Genomic DNA, 12,463 nt, shown 5'->3' on the forward strand with positions numbered 1-12,463 from the left:
CTTCATGGCCTGTTCAAATGGTAAGGATCTCGATACCATCCATCATTCCACGGAGATGTTTCAAAGATGAAGCGGCACTGGGCTCCGACGGCGTTAGACAAAACGACCGGTCTTGAAGGAGATGCCATTTTTGCGGCAGGCCTAGAAAACCTCGCCCACTGAGATACAACCTCCAGCCACGCAATTCATCCGTCATTGGGTATGATTTGAGGCTAATTCCAGAAGAACTAGTAGTTCACTAGACAGTCATGAGAGCGTTCGGTTTATCAATCTTATAAAGGTACATTGGAAGCCACGATTCAGAGTTTTCCCATTAGCACTATGATGATTCCCTAGATGACGAGTCTTATTCGAGTTATCGATGCTGACACCATCTTTTTTTTACCATTCATGCAAATCTGACTCGCATTTTGAGCACAATAACATTGTTGAAACTTTCAGGAATTTGGCTAACATGCTTCAAGTGACTAGGACTTGGTTAGAACCATTGATCACTTCGGTCGGAGATCCCTGTATGTTGGCTCTCCGCTCTCGTTCCTTCTGCCCACCGACCACACCATGATGATTTGACATCACACAAAGACAAGCATATGTCCAAGTCGGCTCTGCTGACCAGGACGAGAACTGTCATGACTGATCAGTCACATACCCGTTCACTTGTTGGATATGTAAATAAGTGCTCGATGCTGATTGATCTGTGCAGTAGCTGGGATGCTCCCACTCATGTAGAGCCGAGGACTCTGTCTTCGGACGGGGTCCTCGGGGCGACATTTTTGACTAATGTGAGTTATTTGTTTGATCTTTTTTGCTTTCACTCGGGCTGCCATGTCTTCAATGATGATTTACTTTTATTTAATCACGACGGTCAACATAAAATATATACCTTGATGACCACTGCCTGTGACAGGGCACTTATCTGAAATGGCAGCTCGACATTCTTGTTTTTGTCTTTGCACGCGCCATGACGATGATCGGAGAAATGCTAATATGACTCCAGTGAAGCAGGACCTGAAATTTGAGATGACCCGTGGGAAACCGATCAGCGGCGACCCCCGGGTGACACCACGCCTTCTGGCACCAGGGCGATCTAGAAAAGTATGCAGTCACTAGTGCGAGCTTAAGAATGAAATCAAAGAATCCAAAATAGCAACACCACCATTTCTCTGGGCCTGTCCCGTTGGTCGACGCCAGTTGTATCCCCCCGTGTAGGCGCCTGTGGCCGATGATCCCCCCCAATCAGCAGGCGAGTCCCCGCGGGAAATGGCCCCTGGCGGTGGCCCTTTTTATCTTCTCGTCATGCAACCGGGCCAGACTTGTCGCGCTGGAGTGTGACGAGCGATCTGGTTCGCTGCAGCCGACCGGGGTCGCAGCCTGTCACGACGCGCAAATCCAGCGCCGGCGGCCCCAACAGCACGCCGGCCGTGATGAACCTCGCTGGCCTGCATTTCACCCCGTCCCGACTCTGCAGACCCTCGCCGCTGTCCCCTTCTCATCCAGCCTGACGGTGTCTTGGTGTTTTATTTTTATCTCATGGCCACCGCCGGTGGATCCCACGAGTTATGCCCGTCGAACGGCCGATTCCTTTTGGAGACATGCAAGCCGCCCATCGTGCGCGGTGGGCCTGCGAAGCTGTTGCAAAGAATAGAAATCTGCATTCCCTCTCTCGCTCCCCTTCTGCCGTCGCGTCTGGTAGGCTCGGGGCCGTTGTGATTGCTCTCGATCCCATTTCCACTTCTACGCGCGGCCGGTAGCCATGGCTTCACGTCCGGTTGGCTCTTAATCTTTGCGGCAGTATGAATAGGTGCGCGAGCCCCTCTCACCCGCCATTGTCCCTGCCTGCCCTATTCTTCCGGGAACTTTGCTTGTGAGGTCCTCATCGTACTGATTGCGGGCTGTGCATCATAGCTGGTGGCCTCCAAGTAATGCTGGCGACGAGCCGCCGTCCAGTGCTTATCCTCGCAACGGCTGGCCCGCTCCCCATGCTGGCTCCAGCAATCAACCCTCCCCCAGTCGTCGAGATCATGCTGTACAGCCCCCTCCGTTGACAACAGCTTTGAGTGGTCAACAGTTCCAAGGACTCGGAGTCGCTCTTGGTGCCGGTTACGCATCGACGCCCCTCTCGACCACCTCCCTGTCCAGCCCCTTCACGCAAAGCCAGTCTCCTGCCGTGACAACCCCGGGAGGCTTCCCCGCCACATCTTCTGCCATGGCATCGAGACAGTACACGGTCCCGTACAATCCACAGGATTGGGGCCCGGTGAACGGAGCTCACATGCATGCGGCACAGTCTGCGTATCCGCAGGCGAACAATATGCTTCGCGTCATGTCGCACCACCGACCAGCGGGGCACTCAGGTTCGATCGCCACCGTGAGGGGACTTGTGCGAAGAGACAAATCACTGACTGAAGATTCCTATAGAGATGTCCCTCTCGCCGCCCCCGCCGCCTTACTCACCTCCCAGCCAGCCCCAGCAACAGCAACACCGGGACCATGTGAACCAGGGACCCGCCATGAGAGCAGGCTCCGCATCCCCTGGTGCGGTGTCTACCTATAATGGCCAGGTGCATCATGGGGCCGATACTCCCGTGGAGTATCGCCAACAGCCGCTTCCTCGTACTCGCCCGCTGTCCGTGGTAGGCGACGCAGGTCTGACGAGGCAAGTTTCATTGCCTCCGCCTCCTCCCTTACCCCAGGGAGTCCCAAGCTCGAGGTCTTCCTCTCATAACAGAACCGATGTATACCGAGAACAGCCCGCGTTCGCTTCCAGTTCCAGGGCGTACGTGATGGCCTCGCCCCCGAGTATGCAGCCGTCACATCCGAGTAACCACAACAACCACATGGTTGCAACTGCTCAGTACGATGACATGTCTCGACCGCCAGCTTCCCGACGAGCTGTCTCGGCGGGCCCAATTGTGGGTAGTGCGAGCACGTCGAGGGCCACGAGCCAATCCCGAAGTCGTTCGCCGCCGGGAGGTGGATGGGAACCCGGAATGCCCCTTCCGCCACCCCCTCCAGGCCCTCCCCCATCCTCTACGAGGTCACAAAGCGTCAGTGGTCTGTCCGATGCCTCCTCCTTACGCCACTCGCAGTCAGCGGCGAGGACGACGAGAACTCGACCTCCTCCAGTCTTAGGAACTGGCTTGGACAGTATCCCGCCCACCCCGGCTGACTGGGTGGAGGAGGGATCTGCGGAGGCTAGGCAGAGAGGCAAAGCACCTCTGCATATTGATACAACAAGCACATCGTTACATCGTCCCGACACCAATGGTACTGGTTCGGTGACATCCGCTCATCCTTCTCAGAGCTCTTCGACAAGTGGCCTCTTTCGTAGCCCAGCCATTCGAGACACGAGCACCAAGGGTATCAGAGAGAGGCGAGTTGAGCGTCGAAACAGGCAGAGCCAAGTTATGGACGACTTCAGCGCCGTATCCATGAGCAGCAACCCTTGGGCTGAGGCCTTGGAGCAAGTCAAGCCGTCCAATCTAGTTCTGGACGACGTCAATGTCACTCCTGAGCACCCTCGGCAGCAGGCTACAACAAGAGCCACGCCACGCAGCAATCACAGCGTCGGGTCTGACGGACAGCAACCGACTTCACGCTCCAGGGCCTCCTCAACCGGGCTGTTCTCCAATCGTTCCTCGTTCTCGACTCCTCGAGCCGAACCGAGCCCTCTAGGACCATCTCGGGGCTATGCACAGACTCCGCCATTCTCGCCTGACGGAGACAAACCGTCTACCTTCCCCAAGGGAGCTTCTCCGGCTTTACCACCGAAGGCCCTCCCAACGCCGCCGTTGCAATCTGCCCAGGAGGTCCATCCACCGTCCCGGCCGGGATCACGAGAAGATCGACCGGTCTCGCACATATTACATTTGCCCAATGATCAGCTCCAATCGGTCTCGACGTTATCTCCTCGTCGTGTTCCGATGTCGCAAGGGCCATCGTTGAATTCCGTTGTGAATCAAGATGCGACTTTTATGAACGACGCGATCCAAAGGCACAAAGAGTTTATTGAGAAGGAGGCTGGCGCGGCGGACGAAGCAGAGGCTTTGAGGGTTTTCACCGAATTCATCATCGCGGAATCCCAAGTTCGACGAGAAAGGTACTCCAAGATATGGGGCTCGAATTCGCTGGACTTAGAAGGGGTCCGTCGGAAGCTATTTGAACTTCCACCCAAGCCTGCTCCGCCTCCTCAGCCAGTCGTCCCCCCTTCATTGTCGCGGCGACCATCTAGGGGAGCTCCAAGGCTAGATATTCCCCAGCAGTCTCGTCCGGAGTCGGCCTGGTGGAGTAACTACAAACCCTGTCTGTCGCCCATAGCAAGTCTCAGCATGAGCAACGACGAGATGAGCTCCCGAGGCCGTGCCCCGAGCCGTTGGTGGGAGTCCAAATCCAGTAGTGAGGGTGGCGAGCGAAGGATTCTGCGATCCAAACGAGAGTCCAAGTATATGGGTCTGCCTCGCGAGTCTTTGCAATGGCCCCAGGGACGTGATTCTGTGGAGGCCAGCAACTCGAGCGATGCCTTCGAGTCCGGAGACCAATTTACCGCTTATGGCCCTGATGAATATCCGCCTGAGAAGGTCGGATGGCATGAGGACTTTGCGCCGTCGGAATACTCCAGCACTGCCGGCCACAGTATCTCTAAAGAGACGCAAAAAATGGATGTCTCGAGGCTGATTACCTTGCCGCCCCCTTATCCCCGGCACCATCCGGCTGTAAATAACAGTCATCCGGACCTTGTCGCATACCGTACCCTAGTCCGATCCATCAGCGATCTTTCCGAGGTTAAGACTACGAGGCAACGGCATAAAACGGAGGTTGAAACTCTATCGCAGGCCCATCAGGAGCGAATCCAGGAGGGTCGCCGACAATTCAAGGCTAACATCCAGAGCCAGATCCAACAAGGAAGCATCACTTTCGCGGAAGCTGCGGAAGCGGAGGCTGCTCTGATCGAGGAAGAAAACAAGCACGAACGAAACTTGGCAAAACAAGAGCTGGATGCATATCAAAATACAGTGCTCAAGCCTATGCACGCGATTCTGAATGATCGAATCACCAAAGCTACCACCTGCATCAACGAGCTACGCAGCAAGATGTTTGATGACGCGCAGCATGAAACACCGGATCAGACCCAAGAGGAAGGTGATGAGAAACCGGAGCTGTTGGAAAAACTGACGCAGCTCAAATGGCTGTTCGAGGCGCGGGAGCAGTTGCACCGGGAGATGCACGATCTGGTCAGTGACCGAGACGAGAAATACAAGGCCGTGGTCCTCCTGCCTTACAAGCAGAAGCTCAACGAGGAGAAAGTGCGTGAGACCAACGCTTTCTTTGTCAAGGACGCCCAGGACCGGCGCGTCAATTACGAAGCAGCTGCCTTGGCTCGCCTTGAATCGTTCTTGGCCGTGATTGAAGAAAACGCCGCTCGGGGTGTAGAACTACAGCTCTCTGCCTTCTGGGATATTGCACCGTCGCTTCTTACCCTGGTCCAACAAGTCCCGGAGGATCTTGATGGCTTTCAGATCCAGATCCCGGCCAATGAATACGAGGAGAACCCAAGTTACCACCGCCATCCGCTGCAGTATCTCTACACGCTCATCTCACATGCCGAGAAATCCAGCTACCAGTACATTGAGTCGCAGATCAACCTTTTCTGCCTCTTGCACGAGGTGAAGTCCGCGGTTATGAAAGCCAACTGCAAGCTTATGGAGGCGCAGCGTATTCGTCAAGGCGAGGCCGAAGACTCGGTGCGGCGGGAGATGCAAGACTCGCGTGCAGACGAGGAGCGGGCCTTGACCAACGATCTCAAGGACAAAGTGGCTACGGTGGAAGGTCAGTGGACCGAGGCGTTGGGAAGTGCCATCCAGGGCCTCCGGGAGCGTGCGAAGGAGCAGCTGATGGAGGAGAATGGGTGGGAGGATCTGGAGCGGCTGGAGGAGGCATGACGGGACGAAGTGATGATTTCGCACACTGTTTTTTTCTTTGCTTTTCCTTTCCTTTTTTTTCTCTTTCCTTCTGAGTGGACTCAGTCCCACCGCGATGTTCCGCACGATACCCTTAGTCAGTAATACCACGTGACCCACCTTCTAGAGGTTTCCTTTTTCTTTAGTCTCGCTTTTTCGCTCTTTCTTCGCTCTTCTCTCCCTCGCCAACACGCAATGCTATTTAACTAACAACCCCCCCCCCGCCTCGCCACGGTACTTCCCTTGATTCCTTGGATCCCGGATTGATCTACTTTTGCAGTGTTCCAGTGCCTGGACTTGCTCTGTTAACTGTAAGTCGAGCCTTTTCCTGCCTTGCTTCCCCTACCCCTCCTTTTTTGGTCGCCCTCGCACACTTGCTTGGTACCAATTGGCACCATCCAATTGCCTTCATGCTTTGGATGTGCCTTGCCTCTCGATGATGAGATCCTATAGCTGGCACCAGTCAGAAAGAGGCTTGATTTGAAAAAGTCCTGCTTCATTGCTGAGTAGCTTGCGATCTGGGAACGCTACCCGTGATCCTGAGAAATATGCCACCACGACTTTATTTTGACCCACGTCAATTACTTCGAGTGATTCATTGCTGACTCAGAGTTTTTCTCCTGACAGAACCTTGAAACTAAGAAGAAAAGATTCTGCGCTGGGCAGAATTCCTTACAGAACCCCGGAGATAATACGTGCCGTTGTCTGCATTAGAGTACAACATCTCTTACAGCAAGAACAATTAGCAAGATTATTTTTTTAAATAAACAATTTTAATACCAGCAATACCATCATGGTTCTTCACAACCCCAACAACTGGCACTGGGTGAATAAGGATGCCTCGGCCTGGGCCAAGGACTTCCTGACCAAGAATCTTTGCTCGATCACCGCCGAGGAAGATGGTGTCACCGCCAAGATCTCCAATCTACTGAGCGTGGATGGCGACGTAGATGTCAGCCAGCGAAAGAACAAGGTCATCACCCTGTTCGACGTCAAGGTCCGACTTGAGTATGAAGGTTCGTGAATAGTGAGTGCTTCACCCTTCTGGGGCACGACTAAATCCTTTCGACAGGTAAGACCAAGGACGAGGAGTCTGTTAGCGGTACCATCACGATCCCTGAGGTAGCCCACGATACAGAGGAAGATGAGTACGTTGTATGTTCCCTTATAATGTCCCCTCTCAGTGCTTTGTCGTTGGGTATAGGGTGACTGACTGTAGACGCTGGTAATACATAGTTTGAAATCGAGATCCACTCGGAAACCTCGTCCAAGCAGCCCGTGAAAGACCTCGTTCGCTCGAAGGTTGTGCCTCAGCTGAGACAGCAGCTGAGCCAGCTTGCGCCGACCTTGATCGCCGAGCACGGCAAGGATCTTCAGCATGCCCCGGGTGTTAACCCATCCAGTGGCTTTGCTGCTCCTACCTACCACCCCCAGACGACCAAGCAGGCCTCTGCCCCCAAACCCACCACCACTACCACCACCAACAAAGTCTCCGTGAACACCACCACCGTCACTGCCTCGGATGAGTTCCGTACCACTGCGGAGGAGTTGTACAACACTTTCACCGACCCTCAGCGCATTGCCGCTTTCACCCGTGGACCCCCTCGTCAATTCGATGGTGCCAAGGTGGGAGGAAAGTTCTCTATCTTTGATGGCAACGTGAACGGAGAGTTCTCCAAGCTGGAGGCTCCCACCTTGATCGAGCAGAAGTGGCGTCTGGCCCAATGGCCCGAGGGACATCTTAGCACCCTCGAGATCAAGTTTGACCAGAACAACACCGACGGTGTCACCCAGATGCGTGTGACTTGGACCGGCGTTCCCGTTGGCCAGGAAGACGTCACCAAGCAGAACTGGGAGATGTACTACGTCCGCAGCATCAAGCAGACATTCGGGTATGTGCCCTCCCCTGTTGGCTGGCAAATTTGCTTCCTTACCATTCTTGCTGCCAGACCGCCCTTGCTTTCTTGGAGACAGCTACTGATTTCTTTTGTTGTGCTTGTTTTTGGTGTAGGTTTGGCACTATTCTCTGATAGCGTGCGCGAATATTTGGAGACTCGATGATTCCACAATGCCATATATAGGGAGTATGAAGGCGCTCCGGGATTCTCTCTGCGTCAAAGGTACCCTGTCCGGGGGCCGAGATTTGGATAAACTTGATGGTTTTCATCCCCAATGACGAATCTTTGACGCTTGACGCTCTCATACATCCCTTGCTTTTTGGGTCTGTCTGGCTCCTCTTCTCTTTTGGCGCTTATGAGGAAATGGTTTGGACGATTGCACGATAGAAAAAGGTCCCACGATTAGAGCAAATGTAAAGTTGAATCACATAATGAACTTCAAAGTAACAGACGAGATCCTTGTACGAGTGGTAGAGTACTCTGGTATGTAGGTATGTATAAACACAGTTTAATTTACGTAGACACGTAATCTAAATATATATAGTAGATCGTTACATAAATTTCATTTTACTTTTTTTTAATCGTCATATCCGCCATGAAGCTAGATAAAGGAGATCTACAGAGTCTTTTCGATCATCTCGATGCCGTAGTCCTCCTTGAGGGTCTTCAGGAGAGGAGCGCAAATGTCCATGGTCATGGGAGCAAGGACACCCTATTGTGTTTTAGGATAGTTAGCCAAATTGTTCTTTCCTTATTTTAAGATCAGAAGGACGAGAGCGGGAGAAACATACCTTCTCGCTGATGGTGCCGTCCAGCACCAGCTTGACGGCGACACCGCAGGGCACACCGACGGTCTTGGCCATGGCGGAGTAGCCGCCAGGAACGCCGTACTCGCACATGGTGCTGGTCCGGGTCTCCTGGGAGCCGTCCTTGTGCTTGATGCCGAACTTGTGCTGGAGCATGACCATGTCGCGCTCCTCGGGGGCGTACTGCATCTTCTTCTCGAGCGTGGCGCAGAGGGTGTCGAGAGGGTTGCCGCGGGGGGTGATCTTCTCGTCGGAGAAGATACCGATCCAGCGTAGACCGGATATGATGCGGTTGCGGTCCTCGCTGGTAGCGAAGGCGGTCTTGGACGAGATGGCCGCTTCCAGGTCCTTCTCGCTGGACGAGGCGGCGCCCAGGATCTGCTGGGTAGCCTCCTTCCAGGCAATGGGAGAGTTGAACGTCTCGCGGGGCTCGTCAGACAGGAAGTCGATATCGACAAGAGCCTTGATCATCTCGGGGAATCCCTGGTAGCGAAGAGTGCCGCGGACAAGGTCCTGGGCCTCGGGGATGTTGTAGCGCTCACGGAAGGGAGTGGAGTCCCGGTTGGGGTACGCAACGAAGGCGAATCCGGGGTAGATGTAGTAAGGCTTGGCGGTGGCCATGAGATCGGGGCCGGCCACACTGAATTCCTTGCCGTCCCGGTAGAATTTCGCGGCGTTGCGGAGCGCAAGGAGCACACCACGGCTGGACCACGAGAACTTGTAGCCGAGCGGGTTGTCGGAGCACTCGGGGGCGGGGAGACCACCACAGTAAGAGAGGAAGGAGGTGATCTGACCACCCTCTGCGTGGACCTATCATGCCAGAAAAAGCTCGAGTCAGGCTTGGGACGTGGGAGCAGGAAGAAAGAAACATACCTCGGAGATAGTCTTGACCGCATACAAGTGATCAATACCCTAGATATACAATTAGACACTGGAAACGTCGAACATCTCAACGGTGGACTGTCTCATACCGGATCGAGACCGATCTCGTTCATGACGGTGATACCGGCCTTCTTGCACTCCTCGTCCAGCTCCATCATGGCGGGAGAGACGTACGACGTCGTGACGACATGCTTCTTGGTCCGGATGGCGGACTTGATCACCACGGCGTGGAAAGTGTAGGGGATCAACGAGATGACCAAGTCGACCTGCTCAAGAGCCTTGTCCAGAGCGGCAGGGTCGTTGACGTCAAGGGAAATGGCCTTGGTGTTCTTGAAACCTTCGGAGAGCTTCTGGGCACTCTCGAGGGTTCGGCAAGCTGCAATGGACGAGAAGATCAATGGTTAGTTCACCATGGGCCTCGCAATTCCTCGCCCAGACCTTTCATTGGGAGGGGAGGGGGTTATTTGGGGCGTGCGGTGGAGCAGCATCACCCCATCCCGAGCTGTGATATCAATTGAACATACCGACAGTGACATTGACGTCGGCCTTGCTCAGAACCTCAACAGTAGGCTTGGTGACTACAGACAAAAGCAAACAAAGTTAGTCGTTGCCCAAGAAGAAAGGGAGCTCTGCTGGCACCGAATGCGGGGTTCCGGATGGAACATGGACTGGCGAAGCTCTAGAATATCAGGACGAGAGTAAGACAACATACCGAAACCCGAGCCCAGCAGGAGAACCTTGGAACCAGCAACTTGGTTAGGCATTGTGACGATTGGAGGGGATGAATGATGTGATTGAGAGAGGAGGGGAGACGGCGTGAGTCAAGAACAAGAAGGCCGTCCTCTCCACGGTGGGGGGTCACGTGGGGCTGCGGTATCGGAGGGCAAATCCGGCAGTCAATCATGACGCTGCAAATGTAATGATTCATTCCTCTATAAGAAAAAGAAAAATGCGGCTTGGTATGAGGCTATGTACAGCAAAAACTCTCGGGGATATCGGTCGTATGGTTATGTCCAGAACAAACGAACTCCAAAAAAAAGGAAAGAAAGACGAGTCAAGGGCAAACGAAACAGAAAGAAAAGAAAGGAAAACACTCCGTCAGGTTGAATGCAAGGTATATAAATCTACAGGCCCTTGACCTTCTCGGCAGGACTTAACGTCGTCCCATCCGTATCTTCCTCGGGAGATTCTGACGTCTCTCCGTCAAAATTCCCTTCGGCCTCGGGGTTCTTGCGCGACTTCGAGATTCTCCGCTGCCATCCTAACAGGACCGGCAGGAATTGCCACAGGTCGAACTCGGGCCACAGCACATCGAGGAAAACAATCTCCGTATCTTCATGACATTGCCAGAGCATAAAATCGCTGAGACGTTCCACGCCGGAGGTACGGATAAGTAGATCAAGAGGAGGGCTGTCCTTCGTAAAAAGGTGTTCGGATAATGTTTGTCGCGTGATGGTTTCCGGGGATTTGAAAACAGAGCGGCCGGACTCATTCGACACGGCGGTCTTGCCATTCGTTGCCTCCGCATGGCCGCCGAGATGGAGGGTTGTGGAGGACGAGAAGGAGGAGCCCGACTCGTAGACCCTGTTCAGACGATCCGATTTGGGCGCCCCGTCCTCGCCCTGCGACAGCGATTCCGACGAAGACTCGACGTCGCTGCTGCTTTCCTCCGTCTTGTGGTTCTGCGCTCGGATATTCAACGCAATATGGGTCTCCGAGAAGGGGGTCCGCTGGCCAGCGGACGCCGCGTGAGCCGAGTCCAGCGGCTGGCTATAGTCGGCGACGGTATCCCGGATGGCGCCGGTGATCTCGTCGCGAGATGTATAGGGGAAGCAAATGTTGAGAACCCGATCGCCGTTGTTGGCGGTCATGTCGACCGCCTTGTTGACCGCAGCGAGTACGTCCGGTCGGAGCAGGTCCAACCGACCCAAGATGCGGACCTTCGCGCCATACCGATCCAGAATTTCACCGTGTTGGGCCATTTGTGCCAGCTTCACCCGGGCCATTTCCATCAAGGAATCCACCTCAAACTTCGATCGCTTAAAGTTCTCGATACTGAACGCATAGATCGTGACCACTTTCACTCCGCTTCGGTAGCACACTTCGAGGATCTAGAGAGGCAAACATCGTCAGCATCCGGATGAAGGAAACGGGAAACCGGAACGAATCTTCTTGTGCAACCCCGATACAATGACAACAGCTGGCCATGGGACCGAAGATCTCGGAGAACAAACACGGGGTCGAAAGGGTACAAGAGATAGGGTATCAAGAGGACAAATGAGACATCCAAACAAAACGAAGGGTTGGTTTTGCTTAACTCACCCTAGCCAGCGCCTCGAACCCCAAGTTATGACCCTCGACGGTTTCGATCCCGTGTGTTCGGGCGAACCTTCGGTTTCCATCCATCACAAAAGCAATATGCTGTGGAACTGGCCCTTGCCTGAGCGCTCCAACCAGCAAGTCTCGGAGCCTGGACAGAGCGAACTCGATTGGCGGAGATGCAAGGACCCATTTCCGAAGACGGGACAGATGCATTGACGTCGACATGGTGTTCGGACAACGAGAGCGATGGTGACAAGTGACAGTTGGGGTGGGAGGAGTGGCCACCGAAGTACCGAGAGTAACGGAACGGATGGGTGTCAGGACGACGATATGCGGAGCAACGAGCAGGAAGACGAGACGGGGGCGATTGAGATGGAGTGGGTTCAGAGAGCGGCCAGTCGACTAGGGACAGGAAACAACGGAGATCCTGGCTGGTAGGGCTGTGTCCATCAGGCTACACTGTTCTCTGTGTTCCCCCTAACGAGAATTTTCTAATAGGCGGTGGTGGCCGATCAGACAACGCTGGGAGGCAAAAAAGGACCCCGGCCAAGGAGCTAAAGTGGTCGCAACGGAGTCAACAAGAAGGGAGCGACGGCAG

The 12,463-nt window shown here is 54.3% G+C and overlaps 5 protein-coding genes across 5 annotated transcripts; 2 read left to right on the plus strand and 3 right to left on the minus strand.

The window, feature by feature from the left end:
* Window positions 1-1,481: 1,481 nt before the first annotated feature.
* Window positions 1,482-5,999, plus strand: P170DRAFT_374521 (uncharacterized protein). The gene is made up of 3 exons (XM_024845289.1): window positions 1,482-1,801; window positions 1,906-2,354; window positions 2,419-5,999. Exons 1-3 carry the CDS (start codon window positions 1,794-1,796, stop codon window positions 5,937-5,939), a joined length of 3,978 nt encoding a protein of 1,325 aa, XP_024710351.1. The 5' UTR covers window positions 1,482-1,793; the 3' UTR covers window positions 5,940-5,999.
* A 751-nt stretch (window positions 6,000-6,750) lies between these two features.
* Window positions 6,751-8,018, plus strand: P170DRAFT_470477 (AHA1 family protein; the record flags this gene model as incomplete). The annotated part of the gene is made up of 3 exons (XM_024852761.1): window positions 6,751-6,973; window positions 7,030-7,112; window positions 7,194-8,018. 3 exons carry the CDS (start codon window positions 6,751-6,753, stop codon window positions 8,016-8,018), a joined length of 1,131 nt encoding a protein of 376 aa, XP_024710352.1.
* A 385-nt stretch (window positions 8,019-8,403) lies between these two features.
* Window positions 8,404-10,334, minus strand: lys9 (saccharopine dehydrogenase (NADP+, L-glutamate-forming)). The gene is made up of 6 exons (XM_024848294.1): window positions 10,256-10,334; window positions 10,068-10,121; window positions 9,633-9,919; window positions 9,535-9,573; window positions 8,647-9,471; window positions 8,404-8,567 (listed from the first exon to the last, which is right to left on the minus strand). Exons 1-6 carry the CDS (start codon window positions 10,305-10,307, stop codon window positions 8,472-8,474), a joined length of 1,353 nt encoding a protein of 450 aa, XP_024710353.1. The 5' UTR covers window positions 10,308-10,334; the 3' UTR covers window positions 8,404-8,471.
* Window positions 10,335-10,478: 144 nt separating this feature from the next.
* Window positions 10,479-11,655, minus strand: P170DRAFT_432586 (undecaprenyl diphosphate synthase family protein). The gene has a single exon (XM_024848295.1). It carries the CDS (start codon window positions 11,547-11,549, stop codon window positions 10,668-10,670), a length of 882 nt encoding a protein of 293 aa, XP_024710354.1. The 5' UTR covers window positions 11,550-11,655; the 3' UTR covers window positions 10,479-10,667.
* P170DRAFT_31186 (uncharacterized protein) lies at window positions 11,645-12,216 on the minus strand. The gene is made up of 2 exons (XM_024843253.1): window positions 11,778-12,216; window positions 11,645-11,654 (listed from the first exon to the last, which is right to left on the minus strand). The coding sequence occupies exon 1, from the start codon at window positions 12,088-12,090 to the stop codon at window positions 11,857-11,859; it is 234 nt and encodes a 77-aa protein (XP_024710355.1). The 5' UTR covers window positions 12,091-12,216; the 3' UTR covers window positions 11,645-11,654; window positions 11,778-11,856.
* Window positions 12,217-12,463: the final 247 nt, after the last annotated feature.

Source organism: Aspergillus steynii (assembly GCF_002849105.1).
Source record: "Aspergillus steynii IBT 23096 chromosome Unknown P170scaffold_1, whole genome shotgun sequence".
NCBI lineage: Eukaryota > Fungi > Ascomycota > Eurotiomycetes > Eurotiales > Aspergillaceae > Aspergillus > Aspergillus steynii.